General features: G+C 42.4%; 1 protein-coding gene and 1 long non-coding RNA gene across 2 annotated transcripts; one reads left to right on the forward strand and one right to left on the reverse strand.

Annotated features, from left to right (window-relative positions):
- Window positions 1–257: 257 nt before the first annotated feature.
- On the reverse strand, window positions 258–1,097 carry LOC128782320 (uncharacterized). Its single transcript, XR_008428727.1, has 2 exons — window positions 899–1,097; window positions 258–752 (listed from the first exon to the last, which is right to left on the reverse strand). It is a non-coding gene; the product is annotated as an uncharacterized LOC128782320 (long non-coding RNA).
- Window positions 1,098–8,341: 7,244 nt separating this feature from the next.
- On the forward strand, window positions 8,342–14,075 carry LOC128781860 (ketosamine-3-kinase-like). Its single transcript, XM_053931860.1, has 6 exons — window positions 8,342–8,746; window positions 9,730–9,881; window positions 11,281–11,372; window positions 11,854–11,936; window positions 12,343–12,465; window positions 13,177–14,075. The coding sequence occupies exons 1-6, from the start codon at window positions 8,606–8,608 to the stop codon at window positions 13,513–13,515; spliced, it is 930 nt and encodes a 309-aa protein (XP_053787835.1). The 5' UTR covers window positions 8,342–8,605; the 3' UTR covers window positions 13,516–14,075.
- Window positions 14,076–21,794: the final 7,719 nt, after the last annotated feature.

The following is a 21,794-nucleotide window of genomic DNA, read 5'->3' on the forward strand; positions in this document are numbered from 1 at the left end:
AACATATATAGAACAGCATTATACTCTTTGTCAATATTCAAATTTTGCTTTATATATAACATTATTAAATCTATGCTTTGTAATAAATTTGACCAAGCAGTTCAATTACAGCAGTTGCTTTTCAGCAAGCTAGATTAAGAAAGCATTCATTTAGGGAAGCGAGTTTTCCACATACTGCTTGTCCATTATTCCACCTGAGTGAACTCCTTGCAGTTCAATAATTACAGTGTAATATAACAAAACTATCAGCTACTGTATAAGAGTATAAAAGGTTAATTTATTAAAGGTAACCTCTTCATTCCAGCACCACTGTTATATCTGGGACTACATTTTCAAATGTGCTCACATTTCAGTGTCATGTTCTGTGTCATGTTCAGCTGGAGACAATGTTCCCTGTGGACAAGGGGACACCAGAGGGCCATGGGTGCTGTTTTCATCCAGGAGGATGGAAGCTACCCCTGTATGGCTGCTGGTCTCTGGTGACTCTTCAGGGGAGATGACAGCAAACAGCAGATAGTCCCGCTCAGAAAGCCTAACAGTCTTTGTCAGTGTCCTGCAGAGTGGGCATGATGGATTCGTTTGTGTCCACCGCAGGATGCAGCCCAGGCTGAACTGGTGGTGACAGGGCAGAGCAGAAGCCACATCTTTTGGAGTGTCCTAGCAGATGGGGCAGTTGCTGTAATTTTCTCTGGCCATTTTTGTGCTTGGAGAGCTGAGGATCAGGAGCTGTTCCCCTTCATTGGCATCACACACTGCAGAAGAAGCTGTAGTCACTGACTGTCCCAGGGAGAGGAGGAAGGAATGGCCAGGCTCCTGAAGAAGAACACTCTCCCACCTCCCTAAGTCCCATCTCCCACCCCACAACCACCCCAGTGGGACATTTTTGTGCACAGCTCACCCTCAGTGCTGCACTTGCAGTACCTGGCTGCCTCAACCAGGCAGGGCAAGGAAATAGGAGTGATGGCTCTAGGATGGACACTCTAGGAGAGATGTTGATGGTAGCCCCCAATGCACCACCAGTGCTGGGAAAAGCCTGGTTTGACTCTGTAGAACCCAGAGTCTTCCTCAGCATGAGTCAAGGCTTGGGCAAGATTGGCCCAGTTACTGCTTGTGCCCAAATAAAATCAGCAGATTTGTTGTCACAATGTGCTACTTGGGATGTCACTTCCCACAGCCTGGTGATGTCACAATGGGATGTTCCCCACTACAGGTGCACAGTGCCAGGAAAGAAAAGAAAATAGTTTCTTGTTTTGAACTTCTACATTTTCATGTTGCTCTCCCTTGGTCACTTGCGTCATGCATCCATGGCTATCTGTCTTGTCCCTGCTCCTGACACATTGCCAAGGTGTCCCAATGAGCAGGAATGTGGTGGGAGCAGTCATCATGGACTGCCTGTGGCTGGATGATGCCTCCTTCTCTCACTGCCTTTCCCTCTGCAAAGCCAGGATTTGGAGTATTTGGGGCATGTAGGCCACTGTGCCCAGCTGCGAGAGGAAGCCCCTACCAGGCCCCTCAGGCATACACAGTGTGGGAGGATCCCCATGCTTGTGATCCCCATGCTGACACCCTAGGGTGCCCAGGGATCCGGGGATACTCCTTTTGGGTGGGCAGAGCTCGGGATGACCCCCAGGCACTGGGACCTAGTGGGGCAACAGGGAGCTGCCAGCAGAAGCCGAGGGTGATGCTCAGTTGGATCCTCAATGTACCTGTGACAAGATAATTTGCCCCTCCTGCACACTCCACCTTTGTCATCTGCTGCACTGTCGGTGCATAGCTGCAGCAGGGTTTCTGTGGGAGGAGGCACCACTGACATGGCCCTGAGGCTCCAGGGTCCATGGCTGTACCCCTCAGCATGCAGGTGCCACCAACAGTGGGGCACAAGGGGAAGGGTAAAGGCATTAGTAGGAAGAGAATCCCACAGACTGTGTGAGTGAAACAACAATTTCTTTCCTTTGATTATTTCCTGACTAAAGGGTTACAGAACTCCTGCTAGCATTGTTGTCAGGGTGGCCTTCTGCTGGGAGGAGGAGAATCCTGGGAGCTAGGGACCCTCTTCTTTGGGGGGGTGCTGGGACCCCTTGGGCAAGAGGTTCCTGCCCTGGCTGGGAGCAGAGGGGCTGTGGCTGCAGCCCTGGGCAGAGGGACCTGCCACTGCCAGTTTTGTAAGTATTGCCAGTGGTTGCATCTCAGGAACTCTTGCTTCTGTTCTTCACTATTTTGCAGTGGTTTTCCATGTACTTTTTAGCATTATTTATTTATAAATAATTTCCACTCTTCCTTCAGGGGAAAAAAATTTAAACCATCTAGTAATCCTTTAAAAAAAATCAAATATGTACAAAGTTTTCCTATTCACCAGTTCTTATAGAGAGTTGGTCAATACTGGGGCCAAAACATCATTTATTGTCCTGGTGAATGACCTGGATGCTGGGACAGAGAGCATCCTCAGCAAGCTGGACTTGTCCTTAATTTTGTGGTTCTAGAACTGCATCTTTCAGGGTCTCCAGTGGCACCAAGGCTAGATGCGCACTTGCAGGTTTAGCCATCAGAACCTTCTTTATTATCCCCTCTCAAAATGCTCAGTCATGGTCTGGTATGTCTTCAGCAGAACTAGAAATAAAAGGTACTTCTTGCCTGTCTCTGGGTGATGTGACTCCTCTTCATGCCAAGATGCAGGGATGGCATTTGGTCACCTCATAAAAGATGATGAACAAATATCAAGATGTGATTATTGGTGTCCTAAACACAAGTTTGAGACACAGTGCAGACTGTGAAAAAAAAGGAAAAAAAATGTCACTTTGTCCTTCTTTTAGACTACTCTGTAAAAAACCCAGTAATACAATTAGCCGTATCTTTTGGTTCACAGCAAGCACATAACTAGCAATTGGCACATAGCCATGTCAGCTCTTTAGTGAGCACTCCGTAGGTAAATGTGCCACACACGTAACACAGCAGCAGACAAGAGAAGAGATGCAGAGGCCTGGAGCCTTTGATCACCCAAGGATCTACAGAATTCTGGGGGCTCTATTTTTAACATAAACATTAATTTTAAGACCAGTTATTTCAAAGCAGAAAAGGGAAAATTCTGCAAAGAACTCTGCTGGTCTCATGGTCTCTGAGCACCCTGAAGTAGTGGGTGTTCCTGAGTACCAGTTCCACCTGGAATATGCCATCACACCATTCTTTCCAACTTTAGAACTTGATCTCCATACAATACTCTTTTTTTTTGCCTTATTTCCGTTGCAAGCCCCGTGCCGCAGCCACACTCTCAGGTCTGCAGCTGTGCAAGGCGGAGTCCCAGGCTTGGCTCCAGCAAAGGGAAACCTTATGGAATTGGCATAAACCCTCACATGCTGCATGGGCAGCCTCAGATTTTTGCAAAACCGAGCCAAAAAAGTTGTTCAGCCCTCAGATTTCACCTGATTGAGTGTCTGTGGATGCACAGCAGTACAAGATACATCCCAAAGAGTCTTCAAGCATAAGCTGTTTTTAATGCCTATTGACAGGTTTAACTGCAGATCTTGGGGGACACAGGGCATTGAGATTTGTTTTTGCAAAGCAGGAGAATGGTGGCTCATAGAGGAGAAAATACCTTGTGTCAAATTTAGTGTATTTTTAGTGTTTTACATAAGTTTACATTTTCTGGTACTGTGGAAATGTTTTTCATATTGACTCCATAGGGGGTCCTTTTGTCCTGAAGATGCTTCTTAGAAACGTCTTAGACTATCAGAAGACAAAACAATCTTTGGGAAGGAGTAAACTCTGAGTCTTGCTCAAGGCCACTTCAAAGCAATGAACATGAAAATCTAAACTCTGCAGAAATGTTTGCATGCCCTAATTTTATCTCTCCTTCATAGTTTGGCCACAGCTGCTCTGAGGTGAAGAATAAATGCCAGTATCTCCACAACAAGCTGTCCACGTGAAGAGATTAATACAGGAACTGGACAATCAGGAAGCGGAGTCCTGGCACCAGTCGTCTGCTTCAGCCAGCCAGTATATCAAGTATAGGTTATTTACTTAAAATTTAGAATTAATACCTGTAAGATTATGTATGCCATTACTGAATTGTAACTTAATTATTTAAGATTATGTAAATTAGTGTCAAACTTCAGTATTAAAGAAGTTTCAGTATTGTAACTACTTCTGTTGTTATTGCTTATTCTATATTTGAAGCTGCTTTTTTCTTGTCTTTTCCTTTTTCAAGGAAGGTTAGGTTTTGTGCATTGAAATAAATTTATCAGTAGACACTGGAGACACAGTAATCCTCCTGTGAAGTTATGCACATTTTAAGAAAAATATTGTAGGTAATTGAAATATTTTAGGATAAGTCTAAGTCTCTTTTCTCTTCTTTCTTGTTAATGCAAACTATTTGCTTGGAGTGATAGAATGACTAGAAATTTGCAGAAAAGAACAAGAAATCACCTTGTTTTGGAGGGTTAAAGAGGCAGAAACTCACCCATGCAACTTCAGCCCCCATTGCAGTGATGGCTAAAAGTATTTGCTTGTAGATGTAGGTTTTTTTCCTATGAAATTGCTACTTCCATTGTGGAAGATAAGAGCATTTAACAATCTAGTAATTCCTCCACTTTAATAATATTGGGAAAATGACAAAAAGGAAACATGTCTAGGTTTTGGGAAAGATTATAACTTAAGCATGTTAGTATCTATTTATATGCTACTATCAAGTATTTTTTGAAAAGCGAGAGGCAAATAAGTATTGTTTACATGAAATATTTATTGAAAGATTTTTGCCCTGGGTGCCATAAATATAACAAAGATGACATGTCTATAACAATAAACTACTGTGATTACCAAATAGCAGAAACTTTCATTTTATGCAGCTTTTTGGTTTATTTTAATGTAAATCATTGCTTACTTTATCCTGTGAAAGAACAGATTATTTGGTCAAAACTGAGCCAAATTTTTGAGCGTCTCACTGCATTTGTCATTTCAAAATGCTACCAAGTGAAAAGGGAAGGATTATGTTTTCAAATTTTTTTGTGTGTGTGTGTACTTTTGACAAGATTTTGGTAGTATGGCTAACAGACTTCATCTCCAGCAACAAATTACCCTGTTGTGTGTCATTGTGAACCAGAAAAGGTTTCTCTTCCAGAAGACAGGCATTCAGATAACTAGAATCAGTGTGATTTTTGTTCCTTGATTTTTGGGTGCAAAGGCACTGCATTCCTGGAAGCGTAAAGGCAAACAAGGTGCATCCCTTTCTGTTGCATGGATGGGACATTTGTATTTCCTGCTTGAGATCATGTTGGCCCTGGGTGCCTGGGTGCAGTTGTTTTCAGCTCTACCCTTCAGTGGCAAAGGAAGAGAAACCCTCCCATGCAGAGCTGCATTCCCCTGCGCATGTCTGCCCTGAGCACATCCATACCCAAGTGCCCAGGGCTTACACAGGGGCTGTTGAACTCATTGTGGTTCTGCTGCAGCACCACGGACTGGGGAGCTCCCACCTGATAAACAATGTGGCTGCTCAGCTTAAAATGCTTAAAATGTGGAGTTCTTCATACTGGGACTTATTCTGTCAGTTCTGTGCCCTGTATCTAAGCCATGTGCCTGGGTCTGACATAAGCTGCCACTTGGGGCACAGCATCTCAGTGTGTGTGACCATTCACAGCCCTGTGCCTGTGTCACTGAGACCCAGCACGGCTGATAGATTATTTTCTTCACCCCTCTTTCATAGCACTGACCTGTACTTGCCTGCACCTCTGGGTTACAGGCTGTGCCTATATTGCAGCTGGAGGTCAGTGCTGATGCAGAGGTCCTGCTCTGCAGTTCACTGTTGGACCTGACAGAGCTTTAATAGGAGGTTTTGCTCCGCTTGCACTGAGCATTTCTGAAGTCTTGTGAGTGTCCACAACAGCCTGTGTGCTGCAAAACAGTACTGTGAATCTGCATCTCTCTTGTGTACCTGGAGTGGACACTGCTATTCAGCAACTGCTGGGAGCCTGCTGAAGCAGGGCTTGTGTTGGTGTTATTGCCTGCCCTGTAGACCTGACCTGCTCACACAGAAACACAAACATTGCCTGTGGTGACATGCTGGCTGGGGGGGTCTGATAAAGTGCACAAGAGTGCTGCTGTCATGTGCACTTCAATGCTGCACGTGCTGTAGACAGGTGAGCTCCACACAGGATCTCACTAATCTATGATCCTGGCTGCTGTAAATCCTCATGCTGGTATCTAGCAGTGATCAAACAGCAACTCTCTGCTCTTTTTTCTCCACCATCAAGCCAGTGCAGAGAACTGAATCCAGCTCATGACATTCCACATGATTAGCAGGAAACCTGGCTTTGGTCTTTCTGGTATGCAGTTCTGGTCAATGATGGGAATCAGCTTTACTGCATCACTTGTCTGAAAAATCAAAATAGGCTTTGAACATCTTGTGTTTTGAAAGCATAAACTTTGAGAATCTAAAATTTCTGCCATTTTCAGCAATACTATGGAAAATAAAATGGGAGGCAAATGAGTATAAACAGAAGGTTATACCTCATTTGCAGAAGGTATATATCTCATTTGCATAGAGCATGGATCTTTCAAAAAAACTTTAAAAATACTTTTATTGATGGTTTCTTTCTTTTCTCAAGTGCACATCATTATTGCCAATTACTGCTCCCATCACTTTTTCCCACTCTTGCTCCTCCATCCTTACCAACACCACAGAAAGATAGAGTGGGACTTGTCCTCAAAATACAAAATGAAAAGACTTGCAATGCCTGAAAGCTTTCAAAGGAGACACAAGGAATGGCAGTGCCAGGCAGAGGTCTCTGTGGATCTTTGCTTTCATTGAACCCATTAATAGTTTGGGTTGAAAGGGCATTAAACATGACCTCATTCCATTCCCCTGCCATGGGCAGGGATAGCTTCCACTATCCCAGATTGCTTCAAGCCCTGTCCAGCTTGGCCTTGGACACTTCCAGGGATGAGGCAGCTTCAGCTTCTCTGGACACCATGTTCCAGGGCCTCACCACCCTCACAGAGAAGAATTTCTTCCCAATATCCAATTTAACCCTGCCCTCTTCCAGCCTGAAGATATCACCCCTTGTCCAGTCACTCCAGACTTTGTCCAAAGTCTCTCTCCAGCACTCTTGGAGTGCCTCTAGGCTCTGAAAGGGGCTCAAAGGTCTCCCTGGAGCTTTCCCTTCTCCAGGCTGAGCCCCCCCTCCCCAGCTCTCGCCACCTGTCTCCATAGCAGAGGAGCTCCATCCTTGGGATCAGACTAATTAAACTAAATCTCAAGGCAGAAATGAAGTACTTGATTGTGATGAACCATCAGGTTTCCAGATAGAAAAAATATGTTTAACATGTCTCAGCAATTGCAGAAGCTACAGAAAAAATAATAAAAGCAAGTAAATTGAGGTAAACTAAAACCAGACATAACAGAATGCTGACATCTTCAAATCAAGGACACATGGCCAAACAGCTGAGACAAGGTCAGATTATGAGTAACAAAATAAGGCCAACTTATCAAACTGGGTAAAGTGTAATTGTGGCAGGGGAAATTGTGATAACTAACTCGTGGCCACCAACACAAGAAACCCACCAACTCAACAGATGGGTGAAGGGCTGGAGCACAAGTTCGATGAGGAGCAGCTGAGGGAGCTGGGGGGGGCTTAGCCTGGAGAAAAGGAGGTTCAGGGGGACTTTCTGGCTCTCCACAGCTCCCTGACAGGAGGGTGCAGCCAGGTGGGGGTCAGGCTCTGCTCTACAAGGGACAGGATGAGAGGACATAGTCTTGAGCTGCACCAGCAAAGGTATTTCTTTGCAGAATGAGGTATTTCTTTGCAGAAAGAATGATTAAACACTGGAAGGGGCTGCCCAGGGAGGTGCTGGAGTCAGTGTCCCTGGAAGTCTTTAAGAAATGTGGCACACCAACGCCATAGTCTGGTTGACAGGTGGTGTCTGGTCACTGGCTGGACTTGATGATCTCAGAGCTCTTCCCCAATTTGTCAGAGGAGAAACCTCATTGCTGTATTCAACTTAGTCTGGGAAGTGAAGGGACAGACACTGATCTCTGCTTTGTGGTGCCCAGTGACAGGACCCAAGGGGACCTGAAATTGTATCAGGGGAGGTTTAGGTTGGGTATTTGGAAAAGCTTCTTCCTTCAGAATGTGTTTGTGCACTGGAACAGGCTCCCAGGGAAGTGGTCACAGCACCAACCTGACAGAGCTCAAGGTGCACATTTGGACAATGCTCTCAGGCACACGATGTGATTGTTGGAGTGTCCTGTGTAGGGGCAGGAGTCGGACTCGACGAACCTTGTGGGTCCTCTCCAACTTCGAACATTCTGCGATTCTGTAACTGATCCTGTCACGAGCACAGGAACAAAACTGAACACGCGAGCCAACTGGCATATGAGGAGCGAGAGAGCCCTTTGACAGCAGCGCCCGGGTCATCAGCCCGGCTCCTTTAGCCGCCTCAGCCGCTTCTGCCGCCCTTTCGCTGTCTTAAGCCGCCCTTTGCTCCCCCTTCCGACTCCCGTTGCCCCCTCAAACGCCCTTTCTCCGCCTCAGATGCCCCTTGCCCGCCCCTTCTCCCCCCGCCTTTCCCCGTGCCTTTAATTCTTTTCCCGCCCGCGGCTCCCCTCACAGCGGACACCATGGAGGACGCGCTGAAGCGGGCTCTGGGCACCGCGGTGCTGCGGTCGACCGGACACTCGGGCGGCGGCTGCATCAGCCAAGGCCGGAGCTACGACACGGACCGCGGCCGGGTGTTCGTGAAGGGCAACTGCGAGGGGGAGGTGAGACAGCGTGGGGATGGGGATGCCGGGGCTGGGTGGGCGCCGCGGCAGGGAGCGGCATCCCTGGGTTGTGACAGTCCGGGTGTGGCAGCGGGACCAGGGCGGTGACTGCCCACTGTGCTGGGCGCTGCTGAGGCCACACCTCGAATCCTGGGGGCGGTTTTGGGCGTCTCATGACAAGAAAGGCATTGAGGGGCTGGAGGATGTCAGGAGAAGGGAACGGAGCTGGGGAAGGGGCTGGAGCACCAGGAACGGCCGAGGGAGCCGGGAAACGGGCTCAGCGTGGACGAGAGAAGGCTCAGGAGGGACCTTGTGGCTCTGCACAACTCCCTGATAGGAGGGCGCAGGGTGAGGCTCTGCTGCCAGGGAAAAAGTGAGAAGAAGCAACCTCAATTTGTGTCGGGAGGTTTAGGTTGGATGTTGGAGAAAATTTCTTCACACACAAGGTTGTCAGGCACTGACAGAGTGCCAGGGCAGTGCTGGGTTAACGGTTAGACTCAGGGATCTTAGAGGGCTTTTTCAACCTTAACAATTGTATGGTTCTGTGATTTGTGGCTGCAAATAGAGCTGTTTTTGAAGCTTGACTCTATTACTTGGTCTAGAAGGTCATGGTGTGTGTGAATGTCAGCACCATTCTTCTATCTTCCCAACTGATGGTGTATATTGTCCATGGCTTCCTAGACATTTGCTGTATTAATAGAATATTGCACACATTTTGTGTGTATGCAGTTTGCACTCATTCAGCTGTAAAGAGAGTTTCTAACTTACAGAGAATGCTAGAACCTAGGTTGATTTTCACTTTGTTCCAGAAATTGAAATTTCTGCAACTGTAAAATTATCATCAGGCCTGATGGTACAATTCTGTCTGTATCTTGTGCACCAAGAAATATTTGCTCCAAACTTTTTATTTATTTTATACTTTATTTTATTTTAACTTTGACTGATGCTTATAGAGACTAATGCTTTTCTTCAAAATCTGGCAGGCCAGAAGAATGTTTCTGGGAGAAATGGCAAGTTTGGAAGCCATCCTGAAAACACAGACAGTAAGAGTGCCTAAACCCATCAAAGTTGTAGAACTGCCTGGGGACAATACTGTGCTGGTGATGGAACATTTGAAAATGAAGAGCTTAAACAGGTAAAACAGTTATTTTTGCCTCCTTTGACAAAGAAATTTTGGCTATTTTGACAATTAAATAATTTGTTTTCATGGGAGGAATTTGTTTAATTTTTTTATAAAGCATGTCAAGGGACATATGAGAAGTTATATAGCAGAGAACTGTATAAAATACTTTATAATGCCTCACCTAGCAAACTGATAATACATCAAGAAGTGATTCTGGGTTTTAGTTACTTTGGGGTTGTTTGTTTGTAATTGGTAGTTTTTAAAATAAGGTTCCTTTTTACAGTAAGGAAAATTACCAACTTGATCACTTGTTTTGTGTACTTGCCTTTGATGTAAGAACCAGTGCTGTAATGTTTGCCGTGAGTATGCAGAGGCACTTCCCAAATGAATTAATCTTGATTTCAATATTTTTGCAACTGTTAAACTTCATTTTGATAGTTTCAAACTTTGGACCCTTCTCTGTGACTAGCACTTAATATGATGAATCCCATCAGATTCCACTGGGGAGGTGATCATGACCAGTTTCTTATCTCATTTTCATAACTTCTGTAGCCAGTTTTAAGTCTTGTCCCTCATCCTGCTCATTGCCAGGGTTTGATTCATGAAGAGCTCTCAGTGAGTCCCAAGAGAAAGGGCAGAGATCTTGCCGGTTTGGATTTCAAATTGTATCTTTGGGGTGCAAATTTTGGGGGATACAATCCTTTTCTTGACAATCTGTGTTAACAGGAACAAAAGAAGAAGAACTAAATTTGCTTTAACTGACGGTGCCTTTAGAATAGAGGAAGTTCAGAAAGGTCAAGAAAAGGAAAAGGAATATAATTTTGTTAACATGGGGGGCAACTGGCTGTAAGGGTTGTTTGCAATTACTACAGGACTTTACTGAACTTTGTAGAGGCTCAGCTTTTATTAAAAATAGATAATAAACTAGGCCTACTTGATACCATCTTTGAGGCCTTTTAGAGAAGAGCAGCCAGGACAGTGATAGAATGAATAGGATCAGCATTGTCTGGTTCTATTTTTCAGAGACAGTTTGCCAGAGGAAATTAAAAAAAAAAAGGCATAACATGTTCCACATTATGTGCGTGCTTTCTTATACATGCCTTACTGAAAATGCTTAGGGAAGTGATATCACACAGGAATTAGAATTGATAGTTTATTATTGTTAGTAAATTTATGATTTCACTTTCAACAGTAGTATCAGAAACAACCAAGTAAGTACATTTTGTCTATATTAATATGCAGTCTTGATAGGAAGACAAAGTGTTTATAATACTGGAATATTTTGGGAAGCTGTTTTGTTAGAGGTGAAGAGCTGTTACTTTCTTGATGGATGTTTTCAAGTAACTCTTGGAGTACCAAGGTCTAGATTTGTTCATGTGTCAGAGTTGCTAACGTTATATTTGTTTCTTAGACATTCAGCACTTCTTGGAACTCAGCTGGCTGATCTTCACCTTCATAACCAGCACCTTAGAGAGAAGATGAAGAAAGAAGGGAGCACAGTTGGTACGGTACACAGCTGTTTGCAAATTTAACCTAATGAATAATAATATACAAAATAATTAAAATATCTTTTGCCACTTCAGGACAGGTTCATCTTCTTCCACTAAAGATAGTATGAGAATAGGTTGGGATAAAACACACAGGTGGGGGGGTTCTTCTTTTTGCTTTTGTTTGCCCTGTTTGGATCTCTGTGATCAATTCAATTTGGGAGCCTGAACCACAGTCTCCACAAGTACGTGGTATCAGAAGAGATACAGTACCTCAAAATGCAAAAATAAAGAGTATAATATGGCTGCTTTACATTGAGCTTTAAATTTAAAAGCCAGCAGCAGCAACCATTGTAACAAAAAGAACATTAAAGTGCAACTTTTTTTATTCTCAGTGGAAGCAGCATTGTACCCTTGCATAGTTTTTAAGGTTCGTTTGCATTGTGGATGCTCAGTATTTTGTCATTGGTGTTGAATTTTTGTCTTTGGTTTGAAAGGTAAAGGACAAGGGCAAGTGGAAGTCCAGTTTGTGGATCAGTTTGGTTTTCATACAGTTACCTGCTGTGGTTATCTTCCACAGGTAGGTTGTATTTCATCAGACTGATAGAATTTTAAGTTTGCCTCATTTTTCCTTCAGTGACAAAAAAGGGTCAAAATTATCATAATGTAAATAAATGAATTTTTGTGGCACCATGAATAAGAAAAAGCGTGGTTTATCCTGCTAAGAAAAGTAGTGCTTTGGACAGCACTTACAGCTGCATTGGACACTGATGGCTCTTCAATTTTTTAGGTTTTAATCACTGAGGGAAAATTATTTATTCCCCCAATTTAACATTTTAAGATAACATTCAATTAAATGGTAGCACTTACTGTCCTGGGTGGTACCAGCACAAAGGCTGTGTTATTCTCAAAAAGTTTATTTGAAAAACAAGAAAATCTGCCTTTTGTGTGGTGTACAACTGACATCTGCAGTCCTGGTCCTTCAGGTGAACAACTGGTGCAGTGACTGGGTGAGTTTCTTTGCCAGACAAAGGATCCAGCCTCAGATGGACATGATTGAAAGGAGCTCAGGAGACAGGAAAGCAAGGGAACTTTGGGCACAGCTCCAGGTACAAGCACTTCTCTCAGTTCTCATTAGAGTGACAGCTGGGTATCAGTTATCTAGATTTTATTTTCTTAAAACAAAGTTCCTGTTTGTTGGTGTGCACCAGGTTCTGTTGGTAGGAGACTCCAGTTTTTAGGGATCAAAATGCCCTTTATTCTAAGGTGTAATGGCTTTTGCCACATCACCCTATGCTAACATTCCAGAGTGAATTCCAAAGTGCCAGCACTTTGCCTTACTGTTTGGGAAATCTTACATATGGAGATCATATTTCTCACTCCCTGGAACACTTCTATGATGAAAAACGTACATAAGCAGTACTGTTCTGCACATTGTTGATTTTCTGTTTGCATCTGGTTAAGTGACTGCAGTTTTGGCTCTTTGGGTACTTCCTCAAGGCTGCTGAAAGACACCTGAGCCTCCTAATGCCAATATGGTGGTAGTTGTTGTTATTAAATCTGGTCAATATTACAGCACCAAATGCAGTTTTAAATTCTTTACTGTCTTCCTAAAAGAGATTTGGTTGACTGTTCTGCTCCTAGCTTTTATGAAAAACAGGAATCCTCTGGATTTGCTCAGCATCTCTGTTAACTTGGTCCTGTTTGAAGTTACAGGTTTATTTAACTGACTTTTAAAAAGTTTGAAGTGTGCAGATAAACCTCTACATTTTAAGGTGAATGACCGTAGTAATTTACATGTCTTGCTTTTCCCCCTGCAGCTGAAGATACCCAGTTTTTTCTGTGGTGTGGAAATCGTTCCTTCTCTCCTGCATGGGGATCTCTGGGGAGGAAATGTAGCTGAGGATGATTCTGGTCCGATTATCTTTGATCCAGCTTCTTTCTACGGCCATTCAGAGTATGAGCTCGCAATAGCTGGGATGTTTGGTGGCTTCACCAGTTCTTTTTATTCTGCTTATCACAGTAAAATCCCCAGAGCCGCAGGGTTTGAGAAACGCCTGAAGCTTTATCAGCTGTTCCACTACATGAACCACTGGAATCATTTTGGTTCAGGGTACAGAGGGTCTTCTATAAACACTATGAGAAACCTTGTAAAGTAAATTGCTGCTTAAGCCAAGTACTTTTTGTACTGTTTGGAAAATCCCAGACTTGCTGGTGCAGCTGAAGGTGTAGTGATGTTAAAAAACCCCTGTGAGATCCTTGACCTTCTTGCTCAGCTGAAGAACTTTGAATTAGTGAGTCCTACTGAGTATCAAGTAGTTACTTTTTAGGATTGCTGGGAATAGCTTTATTGTGGAAACACCTGCAGAAGGAGCTTCTTCATTTGCATAGTGAATAAACTAATCTCAGCATCCTGAAAGCACTTGAGATTATGCAAAGTAATACAAATAAATAGTAAGGAGATGGCAAAAAAAGTTGCTCCTTGTGTTTTGCTGTGTCTTCCCCCCTCTTTCTCATGCAGTTGTGAGCATGAGAGCAATGTTAACAACATGGTTTGAAAGCCAACAGGAAAATAATGTAACAGCAACTGTGAGAAGGGATTTGGATTTGCCGTTTATTATCACAGAATGGGTGAGGCTGGAAGGGATCACTTTTCTTTTGGTTGGAGACTATTCTCTTATAAAGTGGAGTGGAATTTTGGTGCCTCCTAGCATGCTTGTAGGCTGTTCTGTGCTTTCTGGTCAGAAGAGAACTAGTTCTTTTCTTTTATTTTGGATTATGTTTGTGTTGACTAGAGAGTGTGCATTAGAGAACTCTCCAGGTAAGACACTTACACATATGTGTAAGGTAAGATGTACACATCTTGTGGAGGTGTATTCTCTTACCACTGCAAATAGATGATGCTTTTTGACTGTTGTCACTGACCACAATTGTCACTGCCCACAAAACAATGCTATGTGGTCGTGGTGCAGTCTTCATGTACATTTTCTGTAGCTTTAGAGTTCCGGTGCCATAAGCTACCATTTTGTTTCAGTCCTTACAGAGAAATATTAAAAACAAAAAAATACAGAGAAATATTAAAAGACAAGTCTGAGCAAAGAGAAGTCCATGGTGGCAGTAGTTCACTGGAGACAAGAAGTCTGCAGCCCCAGGAGCTGGGACGCTGAGGGAGCTTGGTGTGCTGCCCTGAGAGAGGCAGGAAACAGAGGATGGAGTGGCACAGAGGTGTTGTGGCCATGCTCTGTTTAAAGCAGTGCAGTCAATGGGAGCTAAGCCAAGGAAGGGGCCAACCAGTCACCGAAAGAATTTTGTTTTATTGGCTTGAAAATACATAAAACTTTTCATACCTGCATATGCTAATGAAGTAAAACCTCTACCTGCTTTACACATGTGAACTAAAATCACTCAATCTCCATGTAATCGTGAAATGGCATCAGCTGGAACTTTGTCTTTTCCCCACCCCCAAAGAAAACTATAAATACAACATAGGAGGGGAGGGGGTCAGAGGAGACTTGCCCTGTGTATCCTGGGATGGCTGTTGGGCTGCACCGTGGTGCTTCTCCACTGGGGTGCCTGTCAGGTAACCTTTATTCCAAGGGGATTCTACTGCTTGTGCTTTCTCATATCAGTGTATTTATCAAGGATAGTTTATGACCCTTATTCTGTCACAATGATCAGTAAACCATACTGTTTATGCCTCTGAAATTGTGAATGTGCCCACTCTTAATGCTGCACCTTTTGTGCATCTGTGTTCCTGAGAGTTCTAATGCAGATATAGACATGTTCACTCTAAAATATTATCTGTGAAGGTCTCCCAAGGACTCAGACAAAGAAGGGGAAGATGTAGACACCTCTGGGTCCAGAACATCTTTGGATAACCTGGAAAGCAAGTTTCCTACATTTTTACATCACAGTCCCCACTGAGTGCATGTGCTGTAGCTTTTGTGGTGAGACATGAAACCAAAGGAGATAAATATATAATTCAGAGGACAGCACCTCACCAGTGTCAGAAGTCCTTGATGATAGTTCCACAGACTATGGCTTTTGCCTCCAAGGTGTTAGTACTGAAATTGTTCTCTTCTTGATGGAGGCTAGTACTGGTGCTTCTGTGCAAGCGTACCAGGTAGGTGAGAGAGATTCATGATACCTAACATGCACTTTGAGTGTTGGGGAATTATTTTTATTAACAAAAATGGGTTTGCAGTGGAGATTGGCATATTACTGAGGATTTTTTTTTGGGTGCTGGTATTGCAGTTACACAAAGTGGAAGCAAAGTTTGGAGAAGGCTGTCACTTCCTACAATTTTTGTTCCTTAATTCTGCTATTTTTCTCACTGGCTGTTTGACTATTCCTGCAGAAAGTTGGCTTGGTAAAATAGGTTTTAATTTTACCTTCTTGCTTAAATAAAAGTTTTACATTTGATTATGGTTGTCTCTGTTTCCTAAATTAAAGCCTTACATCTTGTGTTTATTCCTGGGGAGCTGCTTGCTCTGACCTGCTCAAAGTCACTATTATGTGAGAGTTATGGTCATCAGAGGTGTTTATGGGAATATGCATAGTCATGGACTGGTCTGGAGCAGTGTGTCACTGAAGAAAACGTACGTGTTGTTCATTAGAGTGCAATTTCAGGACCTACTCTGCCTTCAGATTTTTATGTATTTTACCAGTGTGTAAAATCACCAGTGGATGCTGATGATAAAATGTTTTGTCTGTACCTTTTTGCTCATTCCATTCACCCAAATTTAGACCAGTTGATTGAGAAAATGCTGTGGAGCTTTAGCCAGCAGTCAGCCTGCTTAGATCCTGTCATGGTTTGACAGGAAAGTGAAGTTTCTCAGGAAGTTGGGGTCAAACCAATCAGTGGTCAGGTTTGGATATTGGCACCTGATGTGACCACTGAAGGCATGGACACGCCTCTGAGAACACAGGGAGTTAAAAGCAAGAACTCCAAGGGAAGTTCTCTCTTTGGTTCCCCAGCTGTGGGCTGGGTGTGGGAGGGGAAGCCATGCAGCTTGGTTGAGGTAGGCCAGGGGTGAAGGGACTGGAACTGAGCCAGCTCCTGCGGACAGAAGGGTGGAGAGAAACGGAGATGCCTTTGTTCCGCTCCTCAGAGGGAAAGAGACAGAGAGCCTGATGGCACCTGGAATTTGCTGGCAGAGGAGAAGGAGAAGGGGGGGGGAGGTGCCCAGCCGTGGGAGCTGGAGTTCTGGGCTGAGATTTCAGGCGTCCGGGGAGTCTGAACTTTTAACCATTTCCTGGGAAATGAAGGCTTTGTAAAATATTACTCCTCCTCGATTTGAAGTAGAAGAGAGACAGTCTGGGATCTGAGATGTTAGAAGAAGGAATTTTTAGATGGGAGGAGATGATGGAGTGGCTTGTGGCTGGACTTTCCTTGATAGCCATAGATTGAACCAATTTCTCCTGCAACAGAGACTGCATTTTTAGGGGGATGCAATGGTGAACCAAGAGACCTGCTTCAGTGACTACCAACACAGGAGTGGACAGAACAGAGGAAAGCTGAAGAGGGTGTGGTGATGCCTTCTGTCTTCAGGAAGAAGATGATCACTGTTCTTGAGACCCTTGGGCCCAGGGGAGGAAGAAAATGGGGGGACTGTGGTCCCAAAATGAGAAGCTTAAGTGTTGTTCTTTTGGTCCGTGGCAAAGCATCCTTAAAGGAGCCCTATGAGCAGTCTGTCCATGCACGGTGGTGAGAGCACTGTGACGTGGAAAGGAGAGTGTCACACTGGCAGATTTTCTCCGGACGGTGCCATGTGGGACATAGAAACACAGAAGGGTGGCAACTGTGTTTCCTGGGGGGTCTGTGGTGCAAGACAGACTCCTCTCTCCCTTGGTGGACTTAGTATGGATTATCTGAAGGGTGGCAACCTGATCAGGAATCCCAGGTGGTGTCTCACTGTTTTGGTGAAAATTGGTGTTTTGGTGGAAATTGGCAGGGGGGAGAAGGAATGTTTTGAAAGGTCTTCATTCTGGATTTAGTGTGTATCTTTTATAGTAGTAGTAGCTTAATAAAGTTTTTCCCTTTGTTATTAAGCTTGGGCCTGCTCTGCTCTGCTCCTGATCGCATCTCACAGCATTTATATGGGAAGGTGAATTTTCATGGGGGCGCTGGCATTGCACCAGTGTCAAACCATGACAGATCCCTTCACTGATCCATCTTCCTGCATAATAAACTTAGAAGCTACTTAACAAGATCATTCTCTTTACAAATCTTCCACAAGGATGTTGATTTTTCTAAAATACCAAATACTTTTTATTATTAGCAGGGCAAAATAAATATGAAAGTGGATTTTCTGACAGTCTTAGATGTGAAATAAACTCACTGATAAAAAGTAAGTCTTCAGAGGTGACCTTTTCCTAATAGAACTGAATGTGAGTATTTTTGTCATTGAAGAAAAATTGTCTTATTTCCAAGTTTCACAAATTAAACAATTGTATTTACAGTGTTAATTTAAGGGATATTATGCTTATTTTTTCAAAGCTGTTTTCTACTGTCATTAAATTTGGATGGGGTATACAGAGGCAGACAAATGGTATGTAACAGCAAGCTCTCCTTTTCCATGGATCCCTTGTCTTTGAACCCTTCTAGACAGCAGTTAAATCTGGGGATGAAGAAGGGAATTAAATCTCTCCTTAAGGCAGAGTGCTGGTGGTTCCTCAAAAAGATACTGCAATTCTACAAGTTAATAGGGTTTTTAAATACATTTTGTGCAGTTCTGCAATGCTATTAGAATTCTTTCTCCTGAGGTCAGTTTGTTGCCTTAAGTGTTCTAGGCATGCCTTTGTTAGTATTAATCTTTTTCTCTCACAGTTTGAAGATTGTGTCCTGCTTCTTACCTATTCCTCTGTTTTGGCTCCCTCTGTAAGTTCTTAGTCTGATGAGCACGTCCTTGTATCCATACTCTAATTCTGTATGTCCTGGTTCTCTATCATAATTCTACTGACTTTCCATTTTTGTTTGGACAAGGAAAAAAGGTAAAAAACCAAACAAACAAGCCACTGGTTTGGATTTTTCTGGAATACACAGTATATTTGTTTTTTATGTTGTAAGCAGTCATAATGTCCTCTAAATAATAGTTCAAGACTTTTCTCAAGAGGTTTCACACCACATGGATAATTTAAACTAAATATTTGAAATTAATTCCTGAGGGAATTATATAGTGGATTGGGATATGATTTTGCATGATTTGAGTAACATCAGTTTCTGCCTTGGAGAGAAGTCAGGGGAAGGGAAACCTGGAAATCAGAACGCAATGGGAAGAATCTTAGGAAAATTCGGGTTGGGACAGACCTCAGAAGGTCCCTTATTTTAATCTTGTTAGAGCAGGATGAGCTACAAGGACAGGCCAGGTTGCTCAGGTCTTTGCCTGGTCTTGTAAGCCTCCAAGAATGGAGTCTGCACAACCTCTCTGGGCTTTACTGTCATTTTTGTGCAGACACCTCTCTGCAAGGACCTGCCTTCCTGTTGAATTGCTTACGGTTCCTGCATGCCCAGCATTTCAGTGTCATTTCTCTTTTCATTGCCAAGGACTGCTGCCTCCTGCAAAAACTGCCTGCAGATACAAATATTGCACTCCAGTACTGGTTTTCCATGTACTTTTCATCTTCAGTGCTGTCCAAAACAGATCTGGTGATTTAAGCTGCTGTGGGGCTGTTTTAACAGAGCAGGTGGGAACCGGTATAGAATTAATAGAATTAGCTTGTCCTTAGGCACTGAATATGACAAAAGAACAACTATTTATTGAATTCCTAATAATCTTCACTTGTCAATTTTTTTTAGCATCTCCCCTGCCCCTGCCTGAGATCCATCACAAACCCTTTATTTTGTCCTGCAGAGTTTCACTCTCTACAGTCATGCTTTCTAGCATTGTTGCAGCTTCTGTCTACATACAACTCACAGATCTACCATCCTTTTCTCCTTCTGTTGGAATTAAACTTTCCACTCAACCTTTCTCAACCAGAATCAGTTTGACACAGAAATATTAAGAATTTATATTTTCTTGCAGGTGGTGAGTACCTCAGTCCCAATTTGTCTATTCAGCATAACTCCCTCCTCAACTTTTTATTATAACTGATTGTTGCAGAGTTTTTTGACCCCGTGTGACACTCTTGTATTGCTTTTTTTCTAAAATTTTCATACCAAGCTATAGCAAAATCCTGCATTTATTACTAAAAATAAAATATTGATGCAAAAAGCATGTCCCATACATTCAGGAGCTTTTCCTTTCTTCCATGGGAGGCCTTAGTTAATCCAGCTGAAATAAATAGAAATTGTTCCATGAGATAGCAATAAAACTGGATTTGTTACAAGTGTCCATGTTAGGTTTCCTTTACTTCTTTTATAGGCAACTCCCACCCCTTTCTCTCCCAATACATTCTATACATCTTCCTATATTTTTCTTTTTTAAAATTCTGGAAGTGTAAAGTGTGAGAAGAGACAGAATTAAAGACATCACAGAGTTATATTTTTAAAGTACCAACAAAATCTCAACAGAAAGTACTGAAAAAGATATTGCCTGTTATTATCATGTATTTTAGAAATAGGCTTGTATCACAAGTCACTATGGCTTTGGGTCAGTTATAGGTTTGATTTAGACAATGAGCAGAGTAACTTCAGGTGGAGGACTGGCAATGCAGCCAGAAGGGTATTGCAAAAGCATAACACTATTGAGGAACAAAATTACGCCTTTAGGGTACAATCCCATAAAAAAAAAAAAAAAAAAAAAATTACTGACAATTACAGCAGAGGAAAACTACTCTTTAAAAAGTTACTGTTTCAGAAAATGAAACAGAAGAAAGTTATTTCTGTTTAACTAATGTGAAAATCTGTAGTTTAAAAACCATTTGCATTGCTTTATATCATAAGATAATAACATTACAGAATTTTTCATTAGTTAATATATGTTAATATAAATTAAGTAAAATTATTTTCTAGCCAGAAAGAACCACAAAATCCACTTATTCTTAGTGCCACACTCACACTGTTTTTTAAAGGAGATAAAAAGATAGCTTTACTCTGCTTATGATGCATTATATTCAGCTCTTAACATGGAGAGGGAACATCTTTTCACACACATGCCTACGCTTGCATGTCATATGTGCTCACAGCAGTCAAATAATGAAAGGAATTCTCCACTTTGTGAATCAAAGATTAAATTCTAAATTGCACCATCTGAGGACTAATTTTATGTTTATGAGCTCCAGCTTTCAATCAGCAAGGATTTAAAAAAAAAAAAAAAAAAAAAAAGTTTTTCAATAAAGAAAATGTTACAACTTCTGATATGATGATGATACAATTTCAATACTAGAAAGTATGTCTCTTCTATTGTTACCTTTTGTTGTTTTCGCGTCTCTTTGGTTTAGCTGGGAGGCCTCCCTTAAACTTTCAATTTACTGTGGATATTGCATCCTACAAATATTCAGAAGCCAGGAAACTTTATGGGTTTCAGATTGCTAAGTGAAAGTTAGGTACATGATACCTCTGGTAGTATGATATCTAAAAAGTCACATTAAAATATGATCCGTCAGTTTAACTAAAATGAGGTAAAAAATGACAAGGATTATTCTTTTATATTCTTTCTGTCATTTATGTTACAAGGCATGAAGGGTGAAACAAACTCAAAAGTCTGTCTACACCTAGCAAAATATATGAGGTTTTATATTTCAGGTGCAAAGAGGAGGAACAACTCAAAAGTCTGGAAACAGATGAAAAATTTTAGCTCACTCAAAAAGGTCACTTACTGTCAGTCCTATGAAGGAAACTTCAGATCCAGAGTAACACAGAGTCAGACCTTGGGGGATGATGCACTCTGGAAATACACACCTGCACCGAAGGTATAGTGAGGATAACAGGAGCAGGTTCCTCTGCATCTCACCCCAACATGACAGGATTACTCAGGAGGGAAAGCAGCACAGAGAAGAAAATTCAGGCTACAGGGCTGCATATTGTGACAGCAGAAGGATGGATGGTTTTAGAAAGGAATTGCTTCTCTGAAGTCAGAGATTTATGGCCATAAAGAGACACCTGAAAGATTCCTTCATAAGATATTAGTGGATAATTTAAGGTAGTGGTTAAATAACAAAAAAAATCTTCCCTATAAAGACCAATCTAAAAAACAGTCAGCAACTGGCTTTTGAAACCAGTGTTGTGAAGGAGGTATTTCCTTAAAAACATCGTGGTTTTCTTTTATCTTCAATAGACTATGAAAGGTCATAACTGTACTAGGAATGTATTTAATATTGTTCTAATAATCTAAATATCTATTACAATTAAATCATGTAGTAATAAATAAAGCTATTTTAGAGTTCTGCTAGCAGTTTGCTTTCCACTGTATGGGAAGACAAATATCTGTCATCTGTGCCTATCTATCATTTACAAACTTTTCACCCTCCCTTCCTTGCATTTAGAACCTCCAGAAAA

The sequence above is a fragment of the Vidua chalybeata genome, chromosome Z (assembly GCF_026979565.1).
Source record: "Vidua chalybeata isolate OUT-0048 chromosome Z, bVidCha1 merged haplotype, whole genome shotgun sequence".
NCBI classification, from domain to species: domain Eukaryota; kingdom Metazoa; phylum Chordata; class Aves; order Passeriformes; family Viduidae; genus Vidua; species Vidua chalybeata.